The following is a 27763-nucleotide window of genomic DNA, read 5'->3' as shown; positions in this document are numbered from 1 at the left end:
TTTCGAGACAAGTTGTGCGAAATATCACACACGTGTGACGCGTTTCCAACGAAAATTGGCGAAAGATGCGCTTCTTGGCTTCAGTGTGCCTGTGTGCGTGACGTACTGTCATGAAGTCTGATGCCGGTCACTTCTACTGAAATTTGTCGTCATATTCGAGCTTTGATTACTCTGGGTCAGCAATTAACAGACGCTTGACACGATGACCTGCGCGTGCTTCTGCACGCGTCTTGGCCGGAAGTCGCTAAATGGTTGTCGGAGCGAGAAATGTTTCAAACAGAAGTTGTAGAGAAGAGTGAAGTATGCAAACTCTCATTCCCAGTTGTTGGTTTGAAAATGTCTTCCCTCCCTACTTTGGCATTGAAATCTTCTAGCAAAATTTTCATAGGGTACTTCGGGAATTTATCAAATACATGTTCTAGTTCTTCGCAGAACCTTTCCTTTATGTCATCAATTTTATCTTCTGTTGGGGCGTGAACACTCATAACGATGATATCACATCAGCGACCTTTTAGTGTTATATATGATATCCTATCACCGACGAACTCTACCCTCTTTAACTGCTGATACGATGTTCTTATGTACGGAAAAACCTGTACCTAATTCATGATTGTCATTCCCCTTTCCATAGAAAAATGTATAGTCTCCTGCTGGTGCGATGCCACCTCCATCCCATCTGACCTCCTGTACTCCCGCTAAATCTGACTGATATTTTGAGATTTCTTCTGCCTCTGCCCTGAGCGAACCTGCCCTATACAAACTTCTGAAGAAAGAAACCACTAGGAAGAACAAAACATAGGTGGGTGGATAATAATAAAATGGATCTCAGAGAGATAGGATTGGATTGATCTGGCTCATGATATGGACCAGTGGAGGGCCCTTGTGAACACGGTAATGAAGCTTCGGGTTCCATAAATTGTTGGGCAGATCTTCAGTGGCTTGCCGACTGACGGCTGAAGAAGGGCTCGGCTCCTGGAGCACGTTTACGTGGGGAAGAGTGGACATCGGCCAGTGTTTGCTGGGTGCAGCCTTGTTGCATAACTTAACCCTTTGTTCTTGCTTAGTTATGCGCTGTTTTTTAGTTTTGCGACCTACGCTACGAGTTCGGCGCGCGACTCAATGAACTTGTACGTGGATGTGAGCCGGTCGCGCTCGGAGCCGCGCCACTGGGCCAGTCTGTGGCGGGAAGCTAAGCAGCGTGGTTGTGTTGGTATGGCGTGGAGTGTTGCTTCGTGTGAATGGCTACGTGTACTTCTGATTGCTGTGGGTGCGGTGAATGTCCTAGGACAAGTGTCACATGTAGATCCGGTGGGCTACACGAGTCACGAAGGGACTAGATGTTACGACGATGGCGGGCGACCACAGGTACCGTGCTGTTTGGTAGTATTCGTAGCATGAAGCTGTAGTAGATCCTAAAGGGTTCTGACGATGGTGAATGACACACAGAATTACTGGGTTTTTGGACTTTTTCCATCCTACGGAATTCTGGGTAATAAGACGTCACGACGTTTCAGAAACACATCCAGTTTCCGATACGTCGTGTCCTCTGTTAACTAGAATTCCGGACGATGGAAAAAGTAAAAAAAACCCAGTAATTCTATGAAACTGTAGCTTAGGGAATGTTATAAAAGTTTTCAGGGGTGTGTCTGGAACTTCACAGTGTTTTGGGTTGTGACACCGCATGTCTGTGGTGCTGAGTTGCCACAGGAGACTGAAGAAACAAAGCGAGGTGTTCATACAGCAATAGAATGTGTGCATCTTGATGTCACTGGGTGTAGCGTGAATCTGACCCGATCCTAACAACGATAATTCCGTGGTACGCTTATGTCGTTTTGACAGATTTTGGACTTAACCGGACCGAGATATATAGCTCAGACGTTTTTTATTATTACTTTTCTGATGGGGTGAGACTGAGTCCACTTGGTACGTCGGCCACTGTTTGGCCTATTGTATCAGCCCCGGATGGTAGATGATGAGTGTGGAGCAGTTGGTGGAATGAAAATTGGCAGGGGAAACAAGCTTTGGAAGGAAGCGGTCGTGAACTGATCAAGTTATATGCCGCCAACATGTAGAGACTGAGGAAAACAGCCACAGTCTTGTCAGCATAGCCGTTGTCCTAGCCGAGATTCGAATCAAGCGCCTTTTGAATAGAAGTCTGGACACTTACGGACGTTTCGGAGGAATAAGATGCCTCCATCTTCAGAGTAAGAAGCTAAGCTGAGTGTGATGTAGGCATAGAGAGGTCCGGTGCTCCGATCAGACCAATAGGACTGGAGCATGTCACCCGGTTCTACGATTTTGTCGTTACGAGGACGCAAGTCTAAGTGTAAGCCCAACATGATCGTAATGTTTACAGCTTAACATGCATAAGCTCACATTGCCGCCTGCCAGAAGCCTCAGTCATCATCGTCTTACATGTGTTTGCAGTTCACAGTGTAAGGAGTTGGGATAGCTCGGAAGGTACAGCGGCGGGCTACATGCTGCACGTCCTCGGTTCGTTTCCCGGTAGGGGAAAGATTTTTTCTCATCTCCACAGCGTCCAGACCACCCATGGTGTTCATCGAAACTCCTATCCAGTGGGTACCGGGGGTAAAGCAGCCTGGTCGTGAAGCTATTGTCGAGATCAGTAATGTCTTCATGGAGTGGTGTCTGATTAGTTAAGCACAGGGACGACTTCTCCTTGCTTTTGTTTGCTGTGTCACTTGTATGCTCAGGGCCGGTCGCAGTAGCCGCACGGTCTAGGGCATGGGTGTTTGGTGTGTGTATGCGTTTATTCTGTGTAGGTAGCGGCCTTGCGACGGGCTTATCACCCATCCAAGGAGTCCTACCGTCTATGAAAAAGATTACGGAACTGAATAAGAGGCAGGGCCCCTGAGTGTACCAGTATGTATGAATGACAGGGTCCGGATGGGACAGAGATCCACACTGGGTTGACTGTTCGGATGGTCCAGCAGAGACATGTCGTGTCATCACGGCAGAAGTCAAGAGACTACAGCGCCGTCAAGTGTAGATGGAGTGGAAACTGTTTGTTTTTCTTGGGTTGGCACCACACGCAGTATTGCTTCTCTGCAGCCATGATTTAATTCGAGATACTTCTCTGGTAAAAAAAAAAAAAAATACATTTTCTTAGCTCTCGCAAATGGTTTGTGTTGTATTTGTTTTATGAACCCCTTCTTGAAACTGCAGTAGGTGGCCGGAGATAGGGGCTAGCTCTGTCTTATCACACCCAACTGAGTAGGTTTTACCTGAGGACGGGGACAGAATCCAGTCTCCGAAACGGTGTGCTTTGAAAAGAAACAGGACGGTTTTTAGAAAGTAGACAAGACGAAGAACAATGTCCAAAAACATAATACTTGTAACATGAAACTTGCAACACACTGACGAAACCCGTAATTGTTGGTGAAATGTCATGAGGATGGGAGGTGGATGGAACTGGCTCAGGATCGTGCCCAGTGGTGGGCTCTGTTATTGCCGGCGTTCGGGTTGTGATCCCAGAAACGTGGTGATGTCCCACTCTGGCATAGTTTCCCAGCTGACACGTACTAGCAACATACATTGCCACATCACTGTTTGCCTCAAAGGCTGAGCTCTTCCCCCACTTCACCCAAACGAAAATGGTATATTTAATTGTGAGTCATCCTGTACTAGAAGAGTCTTGGCAGTGACAAGTTCGTGTGTGCACTGTGATGTGCTGATGTGTGATTTATCTGCTCCGGCCAGTCAGCAAGTAGATCAGCCAGCGCGTCTTGTGCTGAGGTCGAAGGCCCTCTCGTGGGTCTCCACTTTCTGCTGTGAAGGACGCTCTGATACCAGCAACGTTGTCGAGTCCTTCGTTGGACAACTTCCGGTTCTAGCTAAAATGTTAATAATGTTCACTCATCACTCATTCAGCTGAGTCCTTCTTGAGAAGCAGTCAGTTGTGCAGCCACTCAAGAACTTCCCACCATTTTGTGGAACCCGAAGGTTCATTACCGTGTCCACAAGAGCCCTCCACTGCTTCCTATCCTGAGCCAGATCAATCCAATCCGTACCATCCCATCCTATCTCTCTAAGATCCATTTTAATATTGTCCACCCACATACATCTTGGTCTCTTTCCTTCTGGCTTTCCCACCAATATCCTATATGCCTTCCTCGCAGCCCCCATTCGTGCTACATGCCCTGCCCATCTCATCCTTCTTGACTTGATCATTCCAATTATACTTGGAGAAGAGTACAAGTTATGAAGCTCCTCATGCAGTTTTCTCAGACCTCCTGTCTGTCACTTCATCTCTCTTCGGTCCAAATATTCTCCTCAACACCCTGTTCTCTAACACCCTCAGTCTATGTTCCTCCCTTAATGTCAGAGACCAAGTTTCACACTCATACAGAATCGGAGGCAAAATTATAGTTTTGTATATTCTAATTTTTATGTTTTTGGACAGCAGACGAGAAGACAAAAGGTTCTGCACTGAACGGTAACAAGCATTACCCGAGTTCAGTCTCCTCTTAATTTCCCCCTGAATCAGGTTTCGATCTGTTATACCTGAATGCGTAATGTTACTTTAAGTAAATGGACGTTCACGCTTCCAGTTTCTTTTGGTTTACTGAATGAGGTGTCGCGCCAGATGGGACACAAGCAGCGGTACAGGATGCATTGCAATCCGTACAAGTGGCAGTGGTTTGCCGACTGTGAACTGATTATCGGCGAAGATGGCTGAAGGCCGAAAAGCACCTTCTAATAATTTTAAAAGTGATCGCTGTTGTGATGAGTGTAGGCGGTCGTTTACATAACATTAGAAGTGCTCGTCGTGGGTGTGAATTCAGTGTTACTCCTTGTTCGAAATATGTTTCGGGTCTCATAATCGCCAGATGGTGACACAGAGCGCCGTAGCTCAAGCGGCTAGTCGCTGGCGTCCCACCCGGGTCTGGTCAAGTGGAATTTGTGGTGGACAAAGTGTCACTGAGGCACGTTTTCTCCGAGTACTTCGGTTTCCCCTGCCAATCTTCATTCCACCAGTTGCTCCCCAATCACCCTCGCCTATCATCTGGGGCTGGTACAATAGGCCAGAAGTGGCCGACGTGCCGAGTGGACCCAGCTGGACTCCACCCACCACTATGCTAATTAAAAAAAAGTTAACCAAATTTAATTTCCAACGTAAGATGTGAACCAAAATCGCCACACCGGAGATCTGTTCGAACATCCAGCCCATTCAACCGATGGCGCACTCCCAGAGACGTGTTACGCGAAGCGTGTGTTTCTTTAAATACAAATGGAGGAGTTACCGTCACGTAAAAAGGTAAAGTTGTCCCTGTGCTTCATGAAGGCGTATGGGGGATTCGATATATAGATCCACATCATCTTGATCTCGGCAGTAGCTGGAGGTGAGTGGTCAGCTTCATGCTCCAACCGCTTTACCCCGGGAAAGACCCCCGGTACCCAATGCATAGGAGGCTGAATGGGCCTCAGAGCCGGTCTGAAAGACGCGGAGAAGAGACAATTCTTCATCCTACCCGGACTCGAACTCCGACCCCTCGGTCGTCCAGCATGTAGCCAGTCACTATACCGACCGAGCTATCCCGGCTCCCACCATCACATAAGCAGATGTTTTTTATAATTTCGCTCACATGTTTAGGTCCATATAGGCCATCATCGTGTCAGGTCTGACAGACGACTTGTATGTAGTGCAAGAGAAAGAATTTACAGTATCGGGTTATATATGCTAGATGCAAATACTCTTGGTGAGAGGACAGGCATATTCATAAGAGAGAAACACATCTTGTCAGAGAGGATGTTATATAAGGACTATTACCGCAAGGGTTCAGTGAGTCTCAAAGGGCTGACGTCCTACACACAGAACAGTACAAACACAGAATAAACCCACACAGACATCCATTCTTTGAGTGGAATTCGAACCCACGATCCCAGCTTACGAGCGGGCGAAAACAGTTCATGCCTTAGACCGCTCGGCTACTGTTATCGGCGGACAGAATCTGAAATACCTTTTAGTTGAGGATGATCCAAGAAATTGCATCCAGTGGTTTCCTTTTTGTAATTTAACAGTCAACAAAATGTTGCCTACGGGGACCTGAAATTGTATGAAGTTTGCTTGCCCTTTGTTGTGTTAGTTTTGATCGAGGACCTCTGTTTGTTCACCCTCGGAGCCGTGTTACGCAATTGCTTGTACACCGAGACCACAGTGTGTCTGCCTGCAGACCAGAATTAAGGGGCCACTTGTTTGCTGCCGTTGCAAGGACAGTGTCGGGATATCTCAGTCAGTATACTGGCTGGACGACCGGGCAAGAGGGGTTAAGGTTCCCGGTAGGAGCAAGACATTTTCTCTTCTCCACAGCGCCCAGATCGCCTCTCGGGCCTACCCGGCTTCTTACCCAACGGCACGGGGGGGGCGAAGCTGACCACTCACCTCCTTCTAGTTGCCAGGTCCCTCATACATCTTCATGGTGTGGTGCTTAATTAGCTACGCGTAGAGGCGACTCGAAACCATTACCTGAAAAAAATAAATTTATTAATGAATAACATTTATTCTGTTTAAGCACTCGTAATGTCATTATTACAGGCTGCATATATATCGTGTGCTGAAAGCTTTGTGCAGGATTAATTCGAGGTTCTGATATCAATGGTTACCATGTGATGCCGTGTAGTCTGGTATTGGTCTGCCTACGTTTCAGAGAAACCTCCCATCTGTAGAGTCGAAGATAGAAACAGCAACCTTGAAGATGGAAATAGTGTATTCCTCCGAAACGTCGCTACTGGACTATGCAGCGTCACATCCCAGAAGATAATACTACTTATCTTGTGCATGTTATTCGAATAAAAAGTGGAAGTTTGTTGTGATGTGTAATTATAATGTAAAGTCCAGCGGTCAGGGGGTCTAGAAATATAGAGAGTGCGTCATTAATCAATATGCCAGTTACTCGGAAGTTCCTCTTAGCTTGTTTTACCGGTATCTGGCTCCGAGCTATCAATATGCCAGTTGCTCGGAAGTTCCTGTTGGCTTGTCTTACCGGTATCTGGCTCCGAGCTATCAATATGCCAGTTGCTCGGAAGTTCCTGTTGGCTTGTCTTACCGGTATCTGGCTCCGAGCTAGAGTTTGTATATATTCAATTTTACGCGAGTTTAATGATTTCAGGGTTAATTGCCGCAATTTGAAAGTAATTATCGCGTGACATGAGTGTAATGTACGTTCCTATAACCATTAACATATTAAGTAGGCTTACACTGTACCTCTCCGCGGGAGACTGCTTGGTGGTAATGCTGCAATACCAGTTTGGCCTCTGTGAAATGTACCGGGCATGAAACTAACTTCTTTACTCTGGGACCCGCACAGCCTCTTATCCAGTGGGTACCGGGGGTTTACCCCAGCGGTAAAGCGGTCGATGTGTGAAGCTGACCATTCACCTCCAATTAGTGCCCAGGTTAAGGTAAAAGGTAAAGGTAAAGCTAAAGCTTAAGCTATCCCCGTAACAGACCGTGAAGGCCCATAGGGTTGTGTGACGTCGAGGGCTTCTCATGAAGTTTACTGACCTCTGGGTTCTGAACTGTGAATTTATTATTATTTTCGATACTTTACGGCGCTATCGGTAACTGAGATGGGGCGCGCGGTAGCGTAGTTGGTTGGGGCACTATGCTACAAGCCGGGAGGTCACGGGTTCAAATCCAGATGAGGTCATTGGAATTTTTTCAGTTGACCTAATCCTTCCAGCTGCACTATGGCCCTGGGGTTGACTCAGAACTCTAACAGAAATGAGTACCATGAATGTTTTTGGAATGTTCTTGGGCGTAAAGGGCGGCCGGCGCTTAAGGCTGACAACCTTGCCGCCATCTGTGAGCCGACTGTCTAGAAAATGTGCGAGCCTCGACGTCTCACAACCCTATGGGCCTCCACGGCCTGTTACGGGGATAGCTTTACCTTTTTTTTTTTTACTTTATCGGTAACTGAGATACAGGCCACTACTTTCGAGTTGTGGGGTTACAGTGTCCGTGGCCTAATTTAAGGCAAGATCCTGGGAGTTGCCTGGAGGGACCGAGGAAAATCACGAAAATCCTCGGTCAGAGTAGACGGTGTCCCTACCGAGACCCGAACCGAGTCCCTCCTGAGGCGGAGTGTAGTGGATTGTGGCTACGACAGCCTGGACTGTTTTGTCGCTGCCTAAGTATGTCGAAGTGGGCCGATCTGAAAGTATTGTCAATGATGCGACCCGCTGGCCGACATTTGTCCACCCCTGGTTTGGACGTGGTCGCTATTTGCGAGGGAGACACTGAAGGGCCCGCAGTCCGACCCTGCGCAAGGGCAAGGGCAGAGGAGAAGCTGACTAATTGCTGCACAGGCCTCCAAGTGGTTCTCAGCAAGGGGTGCGTGTAACACTGCTCTTCTGAAGGCTCCTGACTGCTTCCTTCTCCAGTCGCTGCAGCGTTTAGGCTGACGAATCAGATAAACTTGTTTGGAAATGGCGGCTGGCGTCATTTGGGAAGGCCACGCGGTAGCGTAGTTGGTTGGGGCACACTGCTACAGACCGCAAGGTCGCGAGTGCGAATCCCGATGAGGTCATTGGATTTCTTCGATTGACCTAACCCTTCCAGCCGCACTGTGTCCCTGGGGTCAACTCAGCCTCTAAGAGAAATGAGTACTAGGAGTATTCCTGTGGGTAAATGGCGGCCGGCGTGTAAGGCTGACAACCTCACCGCCATCTGCGAGCCGATTGTCTAGAAAACATGGGAACCTCGACGTCTCACAACCCTGTGGGCCTCCACGGCCTGTTACACCTTTTTACTTTCATCTCGGTTGTGACGCCGTATATACGTAGTGCGGTAGCTCACCGGTGTTTCGGTAGAATGTATTGCCTCCATCTTGAGGGCCGATGAGTAAGCTAAACAAGCAACCAGCAGGAAGCCCAATCTGAAATTCTTCGGAAATATTATGAAGATCTTTCTACTGAAATTTTCGTGACATGGAGACAACCGCTTCATCTTACGGCCGAGCCCAACTTTTCATTGTAACTTTCCTTCCCTTCTGTAAGTCCCTTGTACTGCGGCCACTCAGCCCCAGATGATAGGTGAGGGTGATTGTGGAGCAATTGGTGGAATGAAGATTGGCAGGGGAAACCAAAGTACTTGGAGAAAACCTGCACCAGCGCCACTTTGTGCATCAGAAATCCCACTTGATCAGACCCTGGATCGAACCCAGGCCGCCGCGGTGGGAAGCCAGCGACTAACCGCTTGAGCTATGGCGCGGTCTTGTCATAGACTTCGTTTCTCTTGTCTCTAAAAGGGATGATTCGCACGTTCCTTCCCCTCCCATTGCCTTAACACCACCCACCCTGCCCGAGGGGGTCGCAGGACCATAGCCCAGCACCCTCCCGCGGTCAGGAAGCGGTGCAGAGCCGAGCACCGGGGTCGAGTGACCGTCCCGTGAAGACGGGCTTTCGTGGTGTGGCCATTCCAGTAATTAGCCACTAGCACTATTGGGCGGTATCTCGCGTTGTCGGACAGTGACTGGAATTGTTTATTGTAACTCGCATTGTTGGGCAGTGACTGGCATTGCTTGATTGTAACTCGCATTGTTGGACAGTGACTGGCATTGTTTATTGTAACTCTCATTTTTGGGCAGTGACTGGCATTGTTTGATTGTAACTCGCATTGTTGGGCAGTGACTGGCATTGTTAATTGTAACTCGCATTGTTGGAAAGTGAGTGACATTGATTGATTGTAACTCGCATTGTTGGACAGTGACTGGCTTCGTTTGATTGGAACTCGCATTGTTGGACAATGACTGGCTTCGTTTGATTGCAACCCGCATTGTTGGAAAGTGACTGACGTTGTTTGATTGTAACTCGCATTGTTGGACAGTGACTGACGTTGTTTGATTGTAACTCGCATTGTTGGACAGAGTAACTTGCATACTCTTTATAAGCCAAATCATGTTCCACGACAGTGCTAACAACACTTCACACATCCATATCAGTCCCCGTTATAAAGCTGTATATAGAGAGGAAGGTAAAATAAACGCTTTAATTGCAGAGGGTTCGTTAGACTCTGTCAGCTGACGTTTGTGGTTGACATCAGTCCTTGAGAGGAGCACTCGTAAATCATTCACTGCATCTTCCAGCCATGTAGGTTTGGGCCTAAAACTAAAAAACTGAACTCCTGTTTTCAGTCCGCAAGCGAAGTATACCGACTGAGCGACCGCCGCTTGTCGGCGAAGTTAGTGCCAACTTTAGCGGATAGAGTGTCGCGTGATCAGCGCAACGAATCCCCACGGCCGTTAATTTCGGTTTTCTAGGCCGGAGCCGCTATTTCCTTGTAATAGCGCCTCAATTAGCCTCACGAGGCTGAGTGGACCCCGTTCCATAGCCACTACTTCTCAGAAAATGTGGTAGCGCCCGGAATCGAACCCAGGACCTCTGGATCTGTAGCCAGTATCTCCCATCTTTAAGGACATGAATGAATGAAATCACATACTTACCGGAACCTCATGTTTATTTCCTGCAGGACATAATGACGTCACGGTGTACGTGTTCATGGCGGTCGTGCCAATGCTCAGGCGGTTAGTCGCCAGCTTCCCACCGCGGCGGCCCGGTTTCCATGTCAGCTCAGGTCATATGGGATTTGTGGTTGACAAAGCGGCATTAGGGAAAGTTTTCTCCTAGTACTTCGGTTTCCCCTGCCAATTCTCATTCCACTGAATGCTCCATACTCGTCTATTTTCCGGGGCTGGTGCACTGGGGTGACGTCCCAAGTGGACTCAATCTCACCCCCACCCCGCCAAGTATTTCATCAATTTCATTATTAAGGCGAGGCGCATAACAATAAATCTCGTGGGCCGCGTGGTGTCCACGTTCCCTTGGTTGTATCCTCAGTACACAACACCTGTTTGAACATTACTGTGTTTACTGCCGCGTTGGTATGCCTGGACATGCTTCAACTGTACTCGTATGCAGGGCTTACACCGCAGCTCACCGAGCATTACAGGCGAGTGGCCACCGCCCCTGCACGGCAGGCTATACGCCTTGCATCCTTCCAGGGTAGTACCTGAAATTAGGCCACGGCCACTTCCTCCCACTTTATTGCTCAGACGTCTTACGTTTCGATGCAACGCAGTCCGAACTACTGGCAGCGTCGTTAATTAAACCACAAATGGTAAGGTAGCGCGCTATCCCTGTAATAGGCCGTGGAGGCCCATAGGGTTTTCTCTAGACAGTCTGTTCACAGATGGCGGTGAGGTTTTCAGCTTTACGCGCCGGCCGCCCTTGAGCTCCCAGAAAGATTCCTTGTACTCATTTCTGTTAGAGGCTGCGTCGACCCCAGGGTCATAGTGCGGTTGGAAGGATTAGGTGAATTGGAAAACCCGCCTCATTGGGACTCGAACCCGCGACCTTCCGGCTTGTAGTATAGTGCTTCAACAACTACGCTATCGCGTGCCCCCGATTAAACCGTTAGTAAAGGTAAAGGTTTCCCTGTGCTTAAATAAGGACTACGCCATAAAGACATATGGAGGAGTGGATGTATACATTAACGTAATTATGACCTCGTCACTAGATGGAGGTGAGTGGTCAGTTTCGAGCCCTGTCCGCCTTACATCCTTGGGAAGGACCCCCGGTACCGATTGCATAGGAGGCTGGCTGGGCCCAAGAGCCGGTCTGGTTCCTATGGAGAAGAGAAAAATCTTGCACCTATCGGTAATCGAGCCTCAGCCGTCCAGCCCGTAGCCCGTCGCTATGTCGACTCCTGAGCTGGTTTGCGTCCAGGGGAAGAGGATAAAAGTCTCGCCCCTGACGGGAATTGAACTGCATTCCTCAACCGTCCATCCCCTGGCCTGGCCACTCTGGCGCTGCCCTCTTGTTCGCTGGAGTTTCTTCTTCGTCTGAAATGTCTCTCCCCTTCTTCTCTTGCGATCTTCCAACACGTTTCGTCCAGATGTGGGCTCGTATAACCGCGCTACTGTTCTTGTCACCCTGCCCCCGCCTGTGTTTCTGATTGACTGACTGAAGGAAGCAGAACCCTTCTGCAGAAGCCCATTGTACCTCGTCTGGCGAAGGAATTATCAGTATTTTATGGGACCCGAATGTTCATTACCGTGTTCACGTGTCCATATTTCCCCACCCCTTTCACCATCCTGTTTGTTTAAGATCCATTTTAATACTGTCCTCTCAGTTACAGCGAGGTCTTCCCAGTGATCTTCAGTCAGGTTTTCTTTCCAAAACTTGGTTGTGTGCTCTTGTGCGTCCCACATATCTCATATATCGCCCTTGATTTGAACACCTTAATAATATTTGGTGGAGAGTACAAATTATGAAGCTCCTCGTTACTTAATTCTCTCCAGCCTACAGTTCCTTCCCTCGTCGAAATCGTTTGTTCATCATGGTTACAGTCGTGGGAACCGCCAATCGAAAATTGTTTATTCCTCATGGTTACAGTCGTGAGAACCTCCAATCCAAAATCGTTTATTCTTCATGGTTACAGTCGTAGGAACGTGGAGTGTTACTGTGATCTGGCTACTCCTTGTTGAGACTGTACCTCTGTGGCGCTGGAAGGGTCGCTATATCCAGCGTCCAGGCAGCACGAATTCTGCTGCCTCTCACATGATCTACTCTTCCGAGAACTGTGCCGGCTCCAATGAAATTTCCCTTCTTGATTACTTCATATGTCGGAAATATGAAGAGCATGTGGCTGGCCTGTTCAACTGAGTGGCGCGTCTCCGCATTTCTGTGCGTAGTCCTCCACGGACAGAAGGCACCGCCCGCAGCTCTCGGGGCTGGGAGGAACCAGAAAATTTGCTTACAAACTTTACATCACAGCCTCTTAAGAATACTTGATCACTGTGGAGTACTATTCCTGTAACGGGCCATGGAGGCCCATAGGGTTGTGAGACATCGACGCTCCCATATTTTCTAGACAGTCGGCTCACAGATAGCAGTGAGGTCAGCCTTACGCACCGGCCGACCGCCCTTTACTCCCCAGGAAGATTCCTGGTACTCATTTCTGTTGAGGTTGAATCAACACCAGGGCCATAGTGCGGCTGGAAGGATTAGGTCAATTGAAAAATCCAGTGACCTCATAAGGAATCGAACCCGCGACCTTCTGGTTTGTAGCAGTGTCTCAACCAACTACGTTACCGGTAATCAGGACACAGGAAGATTCTATTTAAAGATAATTTTAAAGTTTGTTATGTTTCCTTTTGTTTTGAATAATGATTACTCCTTTCAAAAATCCGGGAGGATTCTGTTTGCTGTTATCTCATCCTTCTCCTTGACTTCTTTTGTTTTCCTTTTCCATTTTTCCTTCTCACAGAGCGGGTTTCCGTAGCGGTAGTGCTCTAGCCTTGTATCGTGGTCCAAGTCTCAGCCATTCTGATAGGCCTTTCCTTGTTTTCCTCATTTGTTCCAGGCAAAGGCCGCGGTAGTACGCTGATTAGACTTTTATCATCTCCTTCCAAATCCTTTCCAATTCATCCTTCACCAGTCAGCCGTAAGTTATCCCACAGACATGCGCCCTCCCTCCCTTTTCTCGACGTCTCTCTTTTCGTCCCATTTTTCCAAATGGAGCTGAGTTGTCAGCTTCACGCCCCAGCCACATTACTCCCAAATTAAGAGCCCCCGGTTCCCATTGTACAGGAGCCCCAGAGCCGGTCTGGACGTTGTGGAGGAAGCCTCTTGGTCCTGCCGGGAATCGAACCTCAATTTCTAGGTCAAGTCCTTAGCCCAGCGCTGTACTGGCTCCTCATAGCAACAGTTTAATTCATAAAGCGGCCACTGTGATGCGAGACGCCGTTAAGTAGTGTGACGTCATATCTTCACGTGCTCTCTATATGCTTTTATTTTTGGCAAACAAGTTTTAACTTTTGGGACATAACGTCTTGAAGGAGGTTGAAACGGAGTTGTATCCCGGAAGACAGACCTCTTCATAACCGCCGCTGTGAGAAGGTGAACTCCTACAAAGAATGTACAGCAATATGTTTATGATATTATTAAAATAAAAAAAGTTGTCCCTGGGCGTAATTAATTAAGCACCATGCCATGAAGACATGAAGGAACTAAGGTATAGCTCCGCCATTCTTGACCTCGGCACTAGATGGAGGTGAGTGGTCAGCTTGACGTCCGTGACTCTTTACCCCAAGGGAAAAAGCCCCCGGTACATACTGGACGGGAGGCTCGGTGGACCTTAAAACCGGCCTGGGCGACGTGGAGGAAAGAAATATCTTGCACTGCCAGGAATCGAACTGGGGCCTTCCAGCACGAAGTTCGTTGCTATACCGACTCCCATGCTTAGGAAAATAATGTAGGCCTATATTTTAAAGTACTGCAGCAGTGGAGAAATTATCTGAGTGTTTTCCCACGACTGAATCCGTCCGCAGAGTCCAGATGTACAAACGGAATAACAGACTCAAGAATGTTCTCTTTAATGGCTGTACGGTTGCATTTTCATCGTCGTAACTAATTTTATTACCGACATCATCACTGCATACACAGTGAGCGATATGGGCGAGTCGTATAAATGCACGTGTGATGTGTTTAGTCACTGCTCAATAGCTCCACATTGTATCATGAGACCTCACGAGTCGGACGGCCCAGACTGGCTGCAGACTGGTGGACCGGAGTTCGATTCCCAGTAATATCAAGGTTCTTTTTCACTCCGTCATTGTCACAAATTCTCACATTCTATAGGCACGGAGTATACGTTCCTTGGAGGTAAGTATGGCCAGGACGTGAAGCCTCCTAGCAAAGAACATTTAAATTCTAGTTCATCTCACAGGAAACACGTCACGTCTCCGCTACAAAGCCCAACCGGTTAATGCTGTTTGAGGAAACAGTCGCTGTTTATTGTGAGAATCATACGGAACACATAAATAGACTGAGTGGGCAGAATGCAAAGACTGTATATATAAGAATTCAGTCCGTACCTCACAGGAAACACATTATGTCTTAGCTACAGAGACCAGCCGGTTAATGGTGTTTGGGGAAACAGTCGCTGTTTATTGTGAGAATCATACGGAACACACAAATACACTGAGTGTATTATTATTATGGGCTTCAAGTGCCTGGCACAACTCCAAGGAAGTCGAGCTAATATTTGTTAATTACATTTTAATAACATAATCATATGCATAATGAACGCAATTACTGACGGCATTAAAGCGACAGATGGCGGTGCTTGCAGCTGATCATACAAATCAATAAAAACTTTCACTGCAGTTCCATGGGCCGGACAAAGATCAGTTACGGGGCCATATTTTGTGCCCTCTGATCCGGACACAAGATTGCCCAGTAGTACGAAGATTCATGAATGGTGGGGCTGGAAAGGGTTTTGAAGTAAGCTTTCGCACTATCCCTGCAATGTTCTAGAGGTACTGAGGACAACCATCAAATCCTCAGTCAGGATAGCCGGTGTCCCGGTCGAGATACGAACCAAGCACATCTTGAACATAAGCCGAAGCTAATTATGCTGGGGTACCATGTTGTGTTGTCTAGTACACATCAAACAATAGGACGCATAGTTACCGCTGTGATTTAAAGGGACATTTAACAAAGCGCATGCCATGTTGTCAGGAATGCGCCACTTGTATTGTTGGGATGGCGCTGCCAGATGTCGCCATGACGTCACCAGATATGTCTGCAGATGGCGTGTGAACGCGCTCACATGTGCAGTCTCACCCGCGGGTGATCCCAAAGTGGGCTGGACACCCACGTCTGATGATTTCTGCTGTGCAGAATTGATCATGAAATCATGTCTGTGTTAACAGGTTAGGAAGTGTGATGCGTGCTGCGTTTGCCTTGTCTTTGCATCTAGATGATTTCGTGAATATTGGTAAAAAAAATCTCGTCTCTACTGCGACGTCATTATAGTGACATTTTGTTTTACTGTTGCGACATGTTTCGGCCCCATGTGGCCATCCTCAGGCAGCTGTGTCAGCGCATATGTCGATATGTTACATGCTGCAAGCTACCTTCATATTGCTACGTAGCTCTCCCCAGTAATGACTGAGGTATGGATGCAACATGATGCTCAAATGTAATATTGAGAAACCTCAAGTGTTTTGGTCACCAAATATTTGTCTTCTGAACCCATAGCTTGGTGGTTGTAGTAAGTACCACTGGTTGCGATAATGCTTTTGAAATAGAGAAAAACCTGTTGCCCCTGCCAGGAATCGAACTCCAGTTCTCCAGTCTGTAACTATAGGCTGCTCTATCCCGGCTAGTAATTCAAATTACTTGCACCTGCCGGGAATCAAACTGCGGCTGTCCAGCCTGATGCTATACCGACTGCCCTATCCCTGCTCGTAGTTCATCGTTCCCTGTGCTTATCTCATGAAGCAGCACACCATGAAGGAGTATAAGGGAGTGGATGTATAGATCTACGCTTTCTTGTTATCTCATGAAGCAACACACCATGAAGGCGTATAAGGGAGTGGATGTATAGATCTACGCTTTCTTTTTATCTCATGAAGCAACACACCATGAAGGCGTATAAGGGAGTGGATGTATAGATCTACGCTTTCTTGTTATCTCATGAAGCAACACACCATGAAGGCGTATAAGGGAGTGGATGTATAGATCTACGCTTTCTTGTTATCTCATGAAGCAACACACCATGAAGGCGTATAAGGGAGTGGATGTATAGATCTACGCTTTCTTGTTATCTCATGAAGCAGCACACCATGAAGGCATATAGGGGAGTGGATGTATAGATCTACGCTTTCTTGATCTGGCCACTAGATGGAGGTGAGCGGTCAGTTTCACACACTGGCCGCTTTACCACCATGGAAAGAGCCCCCTGTACCCATTGGATAGGAGGCTGGAGGGCCCCAGAGCCAGTCTGGACGACGAGAAGAGAAAATTCTTGAACCTACCGGGACTCGAACTCCGACCCATTGGTTGTTCAGCCCGTAGCCAGTCGCTATACCGACCGAGCTATCCTGACTCCATGTGACTGAATTGTACCGACGTGTTGTGCGGCGTGGCAGCCCCTGGATCGGGGGACGGGAAGGAATTGTGTGTTCTGAGACACGTGTTTATTCGGGTAGAGCTTGAATATATGACGCTAGTGTAATCCAGGAAACTTCTGAGAAATTCTGTAAACATCAGCATAGAGGCACGCTCCAGTCTTGCGTAACGTTATCTGTTTATCCGGCCCAAAGTCTCGTCTTCTGTCGCAGTTTCCTGCCTGAATTCGTTCGTTATCCTTACATCGAGTCTTGGCAATCTGTGGCCTGTGGGAAGAATACGGCTCTTAGTGCGAGTTGCCTGTTGTGGGTTCTGTGTACCAAGTTGCTGAGGGACCTCCTTCATCTTCTATGCTGAAGATGGAGGCAAGAGGTTCCTCCAAACCACTGATACCTCTCTTCTAAGTACACGGTGGCGTAATTCATCTGCCTCCGTGAGAACTTCAAATCTTACATGAATTAATCTGGCTCGAGATCTGTAGAGAGCTCTTTTGAAGATGGTAATGAATTTTAGGGTTTCGTAAAACGTTGGGAATTTTGTCTAGCGTTTCAGCAACCCGAGAAGGTGTCATGCCATGTAAATCTTCCAAAGTACAAGTTTCTTCATGCCAATACTGAAGAAATCAGTTCATACGTCACAGGCAACACAACGTCCCCGCTACAAAACCCAACCGGTTAATGCTGTTTGGGGAAACAGTCGCTGGTTATTGTGAGAACCACACGGAACACGGAAATACCCTGTGTGGGCGGAATGCAGAGACTTATATATAAGAATTCAGTCCGTACCTCACAGTAAACATTACGTCTCCACCACAGAGACCAACCGGTTAATGCTGTTTGTTGTGAGAACCATATGGAACACACAAATACGCTGTGTGGGCAGAATGCAGAGACTTTACATATAAGAATTCAGTCCGTACCTCACAGGAAACACATTACGTCTCCGCTACAGAGCCCAACCGGTTAATGCTGTTTGGGAAAACAGTCGCTGTTTATTGTGAGAACCACACGGAACACACAAATACACTGTGTTGAGAGAATGCAGAGTTTTAATGTTAAAACAGGTGGTACATATATATAGCTTTAAAAGAGATAAGACTTCCACTTTAGAACAAGGCACGGCGTACGTTAAATTTTAATTATCCACGTCTATCGGGCGGGGTCCAGCCCATAAGTCTTGTGTTATGCCGTCATGTGGCTTGCGTGATCTCATACTGTTGCACCATCTAGCGTCACGTTTGTTAGATATTTGACTGTGTGAACACAAACTGTTTAAATATATCTGTGTAGCAATTTCATATCCGGAAACAGGGATGTGCAAGGAAGGTTCATAGGCTGTTAGAGGCTCCTTGATCGTGCGCACTGTCCCGAAGAAATAGCAAAACTGTATGTTAAATCTGATTAACTTTTTCATGGCATAGAGAACACGGCCGCCATCTTCAGGGGTTGCGTTCATGAAGAACATCGGGAATTGGGGGTTAACAGGCATCTAAACCAAAATTTAAATAATCCAAAATATAACCCTACATAATTATAGATTGTATACGCAAAACATAAGATATATAGAAGTACATACTTCTACAAAAGGAATTGCAAATATCATTCTAATGTCCCTCCGTATATTCGTATAACTTTAGAATAGAATGTATGTTGAAGAAAGCAGTCTTCTGGGATTTGGCACCGTGTATAAGTGGTGTTAACCGACGTTTCGGAGGAACGTATCGCCTCCATCTTCAGGGTAGTCTGCTTTTACCGTTCTCACGGTCTTGTCGCTTGCAGATTTCTTATACTTTTTCTTCTACCCTGAAGATGGAGGCGATACGTTCCTCCGAAACGTCGGTTAACACCACTTATATACGGTGCCAAATCCCAGAAGACTGCTTTCTTCATAGTCACCGCCGTGAAAGCCTCAAATCTTACAGAATGTATGTTTTTCGGTAAAATTTGTCAGTACCAATTTTCGGCGACGTTGAAGAATTATATCTTCTGGTATGTAACACCGTGTAGTCTGGTGGAATTCAGCCGACGGAACATATCGCCTTCGTCTTCAGAATGAAGAGCAAGCCACGCAAGAAACCATCATGGAGGAGGCAGCAAGCCGTCTTGAGCCGTAACAAAACCCACTTTACTGAAGGACTTCCTCATATACCATTGCTGGTAAGCCGGTTGCATGTAAGCTTAATGAACAGCACGTGGAGTATGAGAGCCGGGATAGCTCAGATTGTATTGCGAATAAACTACAGACTTGTCGGTCCCTCGGGTCGGGATTCGGTTCCTGGCGGGGGCAAGATATTTTACTCTTCTTCACAGCGTTCAAACCGGCTCTACGGGGCCCGCCCCCTTTCCAATCCAGTGGGTACCTGAAACTCTTTCCCCAGAAGAAAAGCAGCCGGGGCTTGGATCTGACTGTTCATCTCCATCTAGATCCTAGAATGGTGGAGCCTGCACCTCCAGTCTCCTATGTCTTCGTGGCGTGGTGCTTAATTAATTAAGCACATGGACTTGCATCCAAAAGTGTTAATGCCAAGGACAGCAGCGGATACGTAAGGCCGATAACTGCGCTCTGCTGTATACTCATATCTGCTGCAGAATGTAGCACCCCCAATCTGCCAACTTGATGACTCACTTCACCCTGTGCGGGAACCGATCTTCGTTTGTTCTTCGGTGTTAACAATGGCGGATCCCAGACTCTTCTTCTCATATATATTTTTGCAAATTGCACGCGGTAGCGTAGTTGGTTGAGGCTCTGTGTAACAGGCTGGAATGTCGCGGGATCGAATCCCGATGAAGTTACTGGATTTTTCAGTTGACCTAATCCTTCCAGCCGCACTATGGCCCTGGGGTCGACGCAGCTGTAGCAGAAATGAGTACCAGGCATCTTCCTGTGGGATAAAGAGCGGCCGGCGCGTAAGGCTGACAACCTCACCGCCATCTGTGAGTCGATTATCTAGAAGATGTGGAAGCCTCGACGTCTCACAACCCTATGGACTTCCAGTGCCTGTTACAGGGCTAGTTCACGTTTTACTTAACTTCTAACCCTTTACCTGCTTCAGTTCATAACGCTCGAGACATTACCCAGCATGTTGTTTGGTGGCCTCAGTAAGAATCATCAAACGGTTGTGTGCGTCGAATTACACGCTTTGTAGCCCAGAACTTACCCAGTTTGAAAACACTTGCTGTAGAGTTCGGCCCACGCATGGGTGCGATCCACTCTACAAGACGCTTCTGTACCCCCAGGGGCTGAGCGGTGTGCTTACTGGTGTGCTGTGTAAGTGGGCGCCTTGAATGTCACGCTGGAGAAATAGCAAGGAATTGTTTTCTGGGATGTGACACCGTGTGGTCTGGTAGAAGTTTACCGACGTACTGGCCTCACGTGTCTTGACTTCTGGTCTGTGACACCGTGTAGTCTGATACAAGTTTACTGACGTTTCGGAGGAGAGTGCTGGAGAAGGTTCTCCCTTCTTGACTTCTAGGACGTGACATCATGTAGTGTGATAGTTACCAAAGTTTCGGAGAAGTGCGCTGCCGCCATCTTCAGGATAGAATTGTCTTGTCTTCAGCTGACCGTAACAGTTGCGAGTGCGGGTGTACGTCTGGTGGGGCGCTGAAACAGCACAGCCCGCAGCCGCGTCAGCCCCGTGTGTGGGCTAGCGCTGACCGCATCTTGTTCAGTTGGGTTCGTTATAGCCGCCACTGCAGACCGTAGGGATAACTTCCGGTACCTGTCAGTGGCGGCTGCGATGATGTATGACACACAGTATATGGGTACCAAAGTTTCGGGGAATATACTCCCTTAATCTTCAGGGCACAAGTATAAGTTCCTGCTTTATATGAGAAGGTGTAATTTGGTAGGTGGATACGAAAATTCCATGTTCAGGGTAGAACTCTATTTCTGTAGGATGACACCATGCAGTTTGGTAGTTGGATACCAACACTTCGGAAGGAAACAGTGCGTCCATCTTTAGGGTTTAAGTGACTCCTTCGACATGAGAGTGTATAGTTTAGTAGGTGGATACCAACGTTTCGGAGGAATATACTGTAGCAGTCTTCAGGACAGAAGGGTCTTCTTGTGCTTTATGATACTATGTAGAGTAAGAACGTTTCGCTGGAAGACACTGCCTCCAGCTCCAAGGTGCGAACAAATAAGTTCAAGCGGTAACGCTTCTGACTTGTATTGGAGAGGTGCCTGGTTCGAATCTCGGCTGCAGTTCCCATTATCCTGGCCGCGATTTTCGTGATTTTCTTTAGTGCCTCAAGGAAGTGTGGGATAGTACCGCAGATTAGTGCATGACCGTTGGATTTCCCCTCCTTCTCGATTCATTACCCACTGCTCATCCTCTCATTTGGCGCTTCGGTACTAAGGTGACAGCGTCAAGCAAACCACAAACCATTGAAACCATATCGCGGTGATGGTTTTCATGTTCACCGCCATCATATGGGATAAACTGCTTAGAATTAATTGTATGTCCCTTTCTTCAGCTCATTCGGTACAATGACTGGCTAAGGGCTGGACGGCCAAGGGGTCGGAGTTCTAGTCCTGGTAGGGGCAAGATTCTTCTCTCCACGTCGTCCAGACTGGCTTTAGGGCCCACTCAGCCTCCTGTCCAATGGGTACGGGGGGCTCTATCCCGGGGATAAAGCGGCAGGGGCGTGAAGCTGGGTGCAGAGGTCAAGCGAACATGGATCTGTGCATCCACTCCCCCATACGTCTTCATGGCGGAGAGAGAATTTTATACCTGATGCGCCGTGACAAGTGAGACAATTTGCTTGAGAGTTCCGTTCCCTGTCGGGGCGGCAGTGGAAACCACTGACCTCATCACGCGTAATTACAGTCCGTTTGTATTGCAATTTAAAAGGCGGTGGTGGAGGAATGTCGTTATACACTGTGCAGTAGTGGGGCCACTTGTCGCGGTCGTGACGTCCTGTCTGCTGTCAACACAGCGCGACCGTCTGTTACCCAGCCAGATTGTCTGCGAGAAGCATCTCTGAAGGTGCTCTATTGTAGCCCGTTACGTCATCAAGAGAAAGTCAGTAGATGCTCTAGACACACGAATGGGATGCAGAAATGCAACGAAGTGACCGCCAAGAAGCTACAGATGAATGGAGCCTTGGGAGGAAAACCCTGAGGATGTTATAGGCCTGAAGAGGACCAGTAGCAGAAAGGACTAACCTTCCCTGAAGATGGAGCCACTGCGTCACAGCGAAAGGCTGATGAATCGTACCGGTATAGCGATGAGCTACGGGCTGGAGGACGGGATTCGATTCCAGGAAAGGGAAGATATTTTTCTCTTCACAGCGTCCAGACCGGCGCTGGGCTCCACCCAGCCTCCTATCCAATGGGTACCGGAGGCTCCTTCCATGGGAGTAAAGCGGCTAATCTTGGTAAGAGTTTACGGTAATGGCTGATGCGGCCATCTGGTCACCTTTGTTCTGCCCTGGCCTGCACTGAACAGGCATAGCCCCCTGTCACTTGCCTGTATACAGCACCGGCAACAGTCTTCTGGCGGTTTCGTTGTGCATAAGCGGCCGATCCAGGCGCCTGAAACAAAGGCATACTCCGCGCTCCTCCGCCACTGTCGCTGACAGGTGCACTAGAAGCTTGCCGAACTTTCCAAAGAATGTACTGCCTCCATCTTCAGGGTAGAAAAATACTTCCAGGAAGTAAACAAAGAAGCTGCACATTCCTTGCTTATTTTCATCTGCGATCCTGAAGAAGGTGTCAGTACGTACATACGAAACGTCAGAGAACTTCTTCCACACTATACGGCGTCATATCCCAGAAGATACTTTTGTTCAAACGATTACGTAATGTTGTGAGTGTTACACAGCGTTTAGAGTAGATGATTGGAGTTGTTGCACTTATGCACTCAGCTCGTAACTACAAATGTTACAGAACGATCGCTGATCTACACGCTTACAGGTCACCGTTACACACACACAAGGATTCTATCGTCACTAGTCGTATCCTGGCAACGGATTTCAACACAATAATTATATCAGTCTCACTGACTCTGCAGCGCACATGACGTCTTCTTTGCACAGCCAATTCCTTTCTTACCTTCTCTTCTCAACCATTCAACTGCCATTTCTAGAGGCTTCCTCAATTATTATTCAGCTGGCCTGGGATCCTCATTACGCAGCCTCTGGGGACCCCAACAGAAAACATCGTTTGCTTACATATTCATTGCCGCGGGAACCTGTTTACTGAGTCGTTACCTAGCAATGAACGTCTACTCTGGCCCCGCTTTTGTGGCTTCCAGGCGTCATGTCACAGTACATTCTCCATAACTACACCCTAAATTGGACGATAATATTAAAGTCAATCTTAAAGAAATATAGTGGAAAGTCCTGGATTAGTTGAATTCAGGCTGGCTGTTGTGGAAACGGTATTTAATTTTCGGATTCCATTAAGGCGGGGTCTTTGTTGAAGAAATGAGCTAGTGTTAGCCTTTAAAGAAGATCTGTGGCCCCTGAGGTTGCTCACACGATAATAAGATTTGTATTTTACACTGCTTACAAATGTCGTTCTCTTTACGATCCATTTCTGAGACGACTGTGTGACGTATTTAGATAATGTTGAACATCTAGCAAACCAGGAGCAGAACTAGGCGCTGTGTGAAGAGTTTGCAGCATTTCTTGGTCATTGTTAAAACCTGAAATTAATTTAGTCAGTTATTTCGTTCATAGTTTTTCCAGGTTTTACGTAAGTTATCCGCCATCACGGCTCTGGCACGTGTGCGTGGAATACCTTAACACCTGCAATGGTTCTGAATCAGCATCAAACGAGTATAAAGTCGAGTGACGTGTGCAAAATCACAGAGATGGTGTACGTAAAACACGCGACGTTTCTCAAGCTGTCCTGTCTCAGTGCGAATGATTTACAGTGATAAGTTCTTGTAATTTAGTGCAGAGGTTGTGTTGCGAGGAAGGAAGACAAATCTTTGACAAATTGTAATGGAGTGATTTATAGTCCATTGTGATCAACGTATATTTCTTGGTTGCACGCGGGCCCTCACAGAAGAACAAATTGTTGGGTCGCTTCCCACCCTCCCAGTAATCTTGCGAGTCTTTTTAATGCTGACCTAAACTCACTTCTGCACGGTCCACTGCCTACTCGGCCGCTCAGTGCAGTGACAGCCAAACTCCTTCAGTTCTCGCAGTGTCTGGACCGTCTGGACGTTACGCTGCCTTTTGCGGAACGCCGTAGGAAGTTTACTTGTTTATGCTGTTATTCGGCCTAGGAACAATATTAGGAACGGAAAATGTGCCGTGTCATAGCCTGCGCATCTCCAATAATAATAATAATAATAATAATAATAATAATAATAATAATAATAATAATAATAATAAGTTAAAGCTATTCCTGTAACAGTCCATGCAGACCCGTATGGTTGTGAGATGTTGAGGTTCCCACATTTTCTACACAATCGGCTCACAGATGACGGTGAGGTTGTCAGCCTCACGCGCCGGCCGCCCTTTACCCCCAGGAAGATTTCTGGTACTCATTTCTGTTAGAGGCTGAGTCCACCCCAGGGCCATAGTGCGGCTGGAAGGATTAGATCAGTTGAAAAATCCAATGACCTCTTCGGGAACCGAACCCGCGACTTTCTGGTTTGTAGCGTAGTGCTTCAACTAACTACGCTAGCGCGTAGCAAGGACAAATGATAAAGAAGAATAGAATTTATGTGATTGATAGACAATTAGTGTATGCCTCTGAGATTTCAAGGCAAATGAAAGATTTCTCAGATGCATTTTGGAGCAGTGGAGGTGAAGGGTACATAGTGGAAGAGAGATAACCGTGAATCGGATAAGCTACTTAATGAGCCAGATATTACTAAATATACAAAAATTAATAGATTAAGTTGGGCTGGACATATGTACATAGGGCAGTGAAGAAGCTGTTTGGTACCAGACCTGAAGGGTCCATGAAATTTGGAAGGCCAATGAAATATGAGGAACGTGTGATCATGATATCAGGCAGGTCCCTGCTGGATGAAAAGAGAAGACTGGCTTAAGCCTCTGAAGAAGTCCAGGCTCCACACAGGGCTGTCTAGCCAGTGACGATGATTGGCAGATATACAGGGTGATTCTAAACTATTGTCGCGTTTTCCATATTCTATAAACAATAAATTAGAATCACCCTGTATATAAAATTAAAAATTGAGAAAATTGTACACAGGGACTCGCACATCTCTTAGTGGTCTGTGGGAGCATGTTTGGAAAACACTGCGCTAGTACATTGAACTAAATAAGAAGACAGACAAACAAACAAACAAATTGGCCGCACGTGATGTCTGGTATCTTGCGGGGAGAAGTGGGGGGAGTTACTGAGAGGAAACAAGGCCTGTATTTATTACGCGAGTTTTAACCTTTGGCCGGCATATGGACGATGCAGAGAGCGTAGACATGCCTCATTTGTTTCGGGAGTAATCACGAGGCGGCCTTCACGATGATTTGTGCGAAATGCGCCTCACGCTGACAGGTCTGATTGAGTTGATGCTCCACTGCTCCGGTCCTGCGCTTAGGGGTACCGGGTTCCTTTCTTGGCCCAGACACATACATGCTCCCTGCTGAATGATCATCATGATTTCACTCTGCGGCCACCTGTTCACGCTCGTTCCTCGCTCGCCGATTTTTTCTACCCTGAAGATGGAGGCGATACGTTCCTCCGAAACGTCTGTTTACACAACACCGACACGCCGCCACTTTCCAGAAAACGGTATTCTTCATAGTCACCGCCGTAAAAGCCTCAAATTGTACATGATTTCACTCAGTTACTTCAATCATAATAGTACGTTTATTAAACATTATCGTCGCCAAAGATGACACCGTGTAGCCTGGCAGATCGATGCAGACTTTTCAATAGAAACGTGCAGTATCCATCTTCAGGGTGGAACGGCTTACTCCCTTACCATGGAGATGGAGGCAGAAGGTTCATCCGAAGCATTGGTATCAGTAAACTTGATACGTAGTGGGCTGGGAAAGCGGTTATGATTAAATTCATGAAGACTGCCGTCTTCTGAGATGTGGGGCCATGTAGATCTTGTGTAAACGGACGTTTCGGATGCACATATCGCCTCCATCTTCAGCGTAGAGAAATCCGCGAGCGAGGTGTTTCTCGACTGGTGACTCAGTTGTAGCCACCTGCTCAAGCTGGTTCCTCGCTCCCGGATTTTTCTACCCTGAAGATGGAAGCGATGAGATCCTCCGAAACGTCGGTTCACACAAGATCTACATGGCTCCAAATGCCAGAAGACGGCATTCTTCATAGTCACCGCCGTGAAACCTCAAATCTTATTTAGATCCATGTCCTGTGGGTTCGAATCTCTGCTGAGACACCTGCTATGCTAGTTTTTTGTTGTTGTTTTCTTCAGTCTCTCCAGACAAGTGTCTGGATTATAACTCCTTGCGAAATCCTTCAACTGTCACCTACCGCTCGACGCCATATGATCCTGCTGTTGAGAGCGTCATGACGTAACTGATGTGTCTTGTGTTCCCAGAGATGCATCCCGGGGTTCGAGAACGCGGCTTTCAACGTACTCGTAGAGGCCACCAACACTTGCGGCGAGGAGCGGCCTACGGAGTTCTGTGTGCAGACTGGCACTTCCGGCACCAAGAAGTCATGTGAGGTGTGCTACGGCTCGGGGCCCCAAGCACACCCTGCCGCCTACCTCACAGACTTCAACAACAACGAGAACCAGACGTGGTGGCAGTCGGAGACCATGTTCGAAGCCATCCAGTACCCGAACCAGGTCAACCTCACCCTCCACTTGCGTGAGTACAGCTGAAGGAAATTCACTTCCTGCGTATGAAAATGTAGGTAAAGTTAGGGGCCGTGGAGGCCCACAGGGTTGTGAGACGTCGAGGCTCCCACATTTTCTCTAGACAATCGGCTCACATGGGCTGTGAGTTTGTCAGCCCTACGCGCCGGCCGCCCTTTACCCCCAGGAAGTTTTCTGGTACTCATTTCTGTTAGAGGCTGAGTCTACCCCAGGGCCATAGTGCAGCTGCAAGGATTACGTCAGTTGAAAAATCGGGAATCAAACCCGCGACCTTCCGGTTTGTAACATAATAGTTCAACCAAGATAAAATTTTCACCTCCCTTCTTATCTTAATTTCAGGTCTGTGCAGTCCCAATCACAATTTTACTGCATATTTTTCTGTTATCTCCCTTCAGCCAAGATATTTAGATATTTATGTAGCTGTAGATATACTGACGCGGGCTATCTCTTTATAAAGGCACCCAGCAGAGTAGGTGTCTCCCCCTTCACCTGAGGATGGAAACAGATCCAGTTGCCGACACGTTGTGTTCTCCAGTTTTTAGAATACCGGGTGATGGACAAGTAACTCTGAGACCACCAGAAAGCTTTCTCGCCACAAGAGGGGTCTTTGCTGGCAAAACTCACGTACTTACAGAAAATCATCAACCGAAAAGAAAATTGATGACAGCAACTAAAGGAAGAGATGTTAGATTGTCCTCCCATCTATATTTAGATTACGCGTGTGGTTTCTTTCTTTTCCGGTCCTCGGGCTAAACTTTCGTATACATGCGTGCTACATGGCCAGCCATCTTAGCCACCTCGATTTCATCATGCAAATAACATTAGGTGACGAGAGCAAATTTTGAAGCTCCTCTCTGCGTAATTTTCTTCGACCTTGTGTTAGCTCCCTCACGGCTGCAGATGTGTCTTAGTAGCCCTGTTAGAGACCAACTCCCGTAACAGTTGTCCCTGTGCTTATCTAGTTAAGCACTGCGCCATGAAGGCGTATATGGGAGTGGATGTGTAGCTCCACATTTCTTGACCTCGGCACTAACTGGAGGTGTG

General features: G+C 47.5%; 1 protein-coding gene across 1 annotated transcript in view; it reads left to right on the top strand.

Moving 5' to 3' along the window:
- Positions 1–1170: 1170 nt before the first annotated feature.
- LOC111861803 (laminin subunit gamma-1) overlaps positions 1171–27763 on the top strand; it is a 149159-nt gene continuing 122566 nt past the window's right edge. Inside the window, exons 1-2 of the mRNA XM_023846667.2 lie at positions 1171–1365; positions 26438–26711. Of these exons, the coding sequence (XP_023702435.1) occupies positions 1213–1365; positions 26438–26711 (427 nt within the window). The 5' untranslated portion in view covers positions 1171–1212. The remainder of the gene's footprint in view (positions 1366–26437; positions 26712–27763) is intronic.

This window comes from Cryptotermes secundus, unplaced genomic scaffold (assembly GCF_002891405.2).
Source record: "Cryptotermes secundus unplaced genomic scaffold, Csec_1.0 scaffold620, whole genome shotgun sequence".
NCBI classification, from domain to species: Eukaryota; Metazoa; Arthropoda; class Insecta; order Blattodea; family Kalotermitidae; genus Cryptotermes; species Cryptotermes secundus.
The sequence above is the reverse complement of the archived record's forward strand: the minus strand, read 5'-3'. Positions and strand labels throughout refer to the sequence as shown.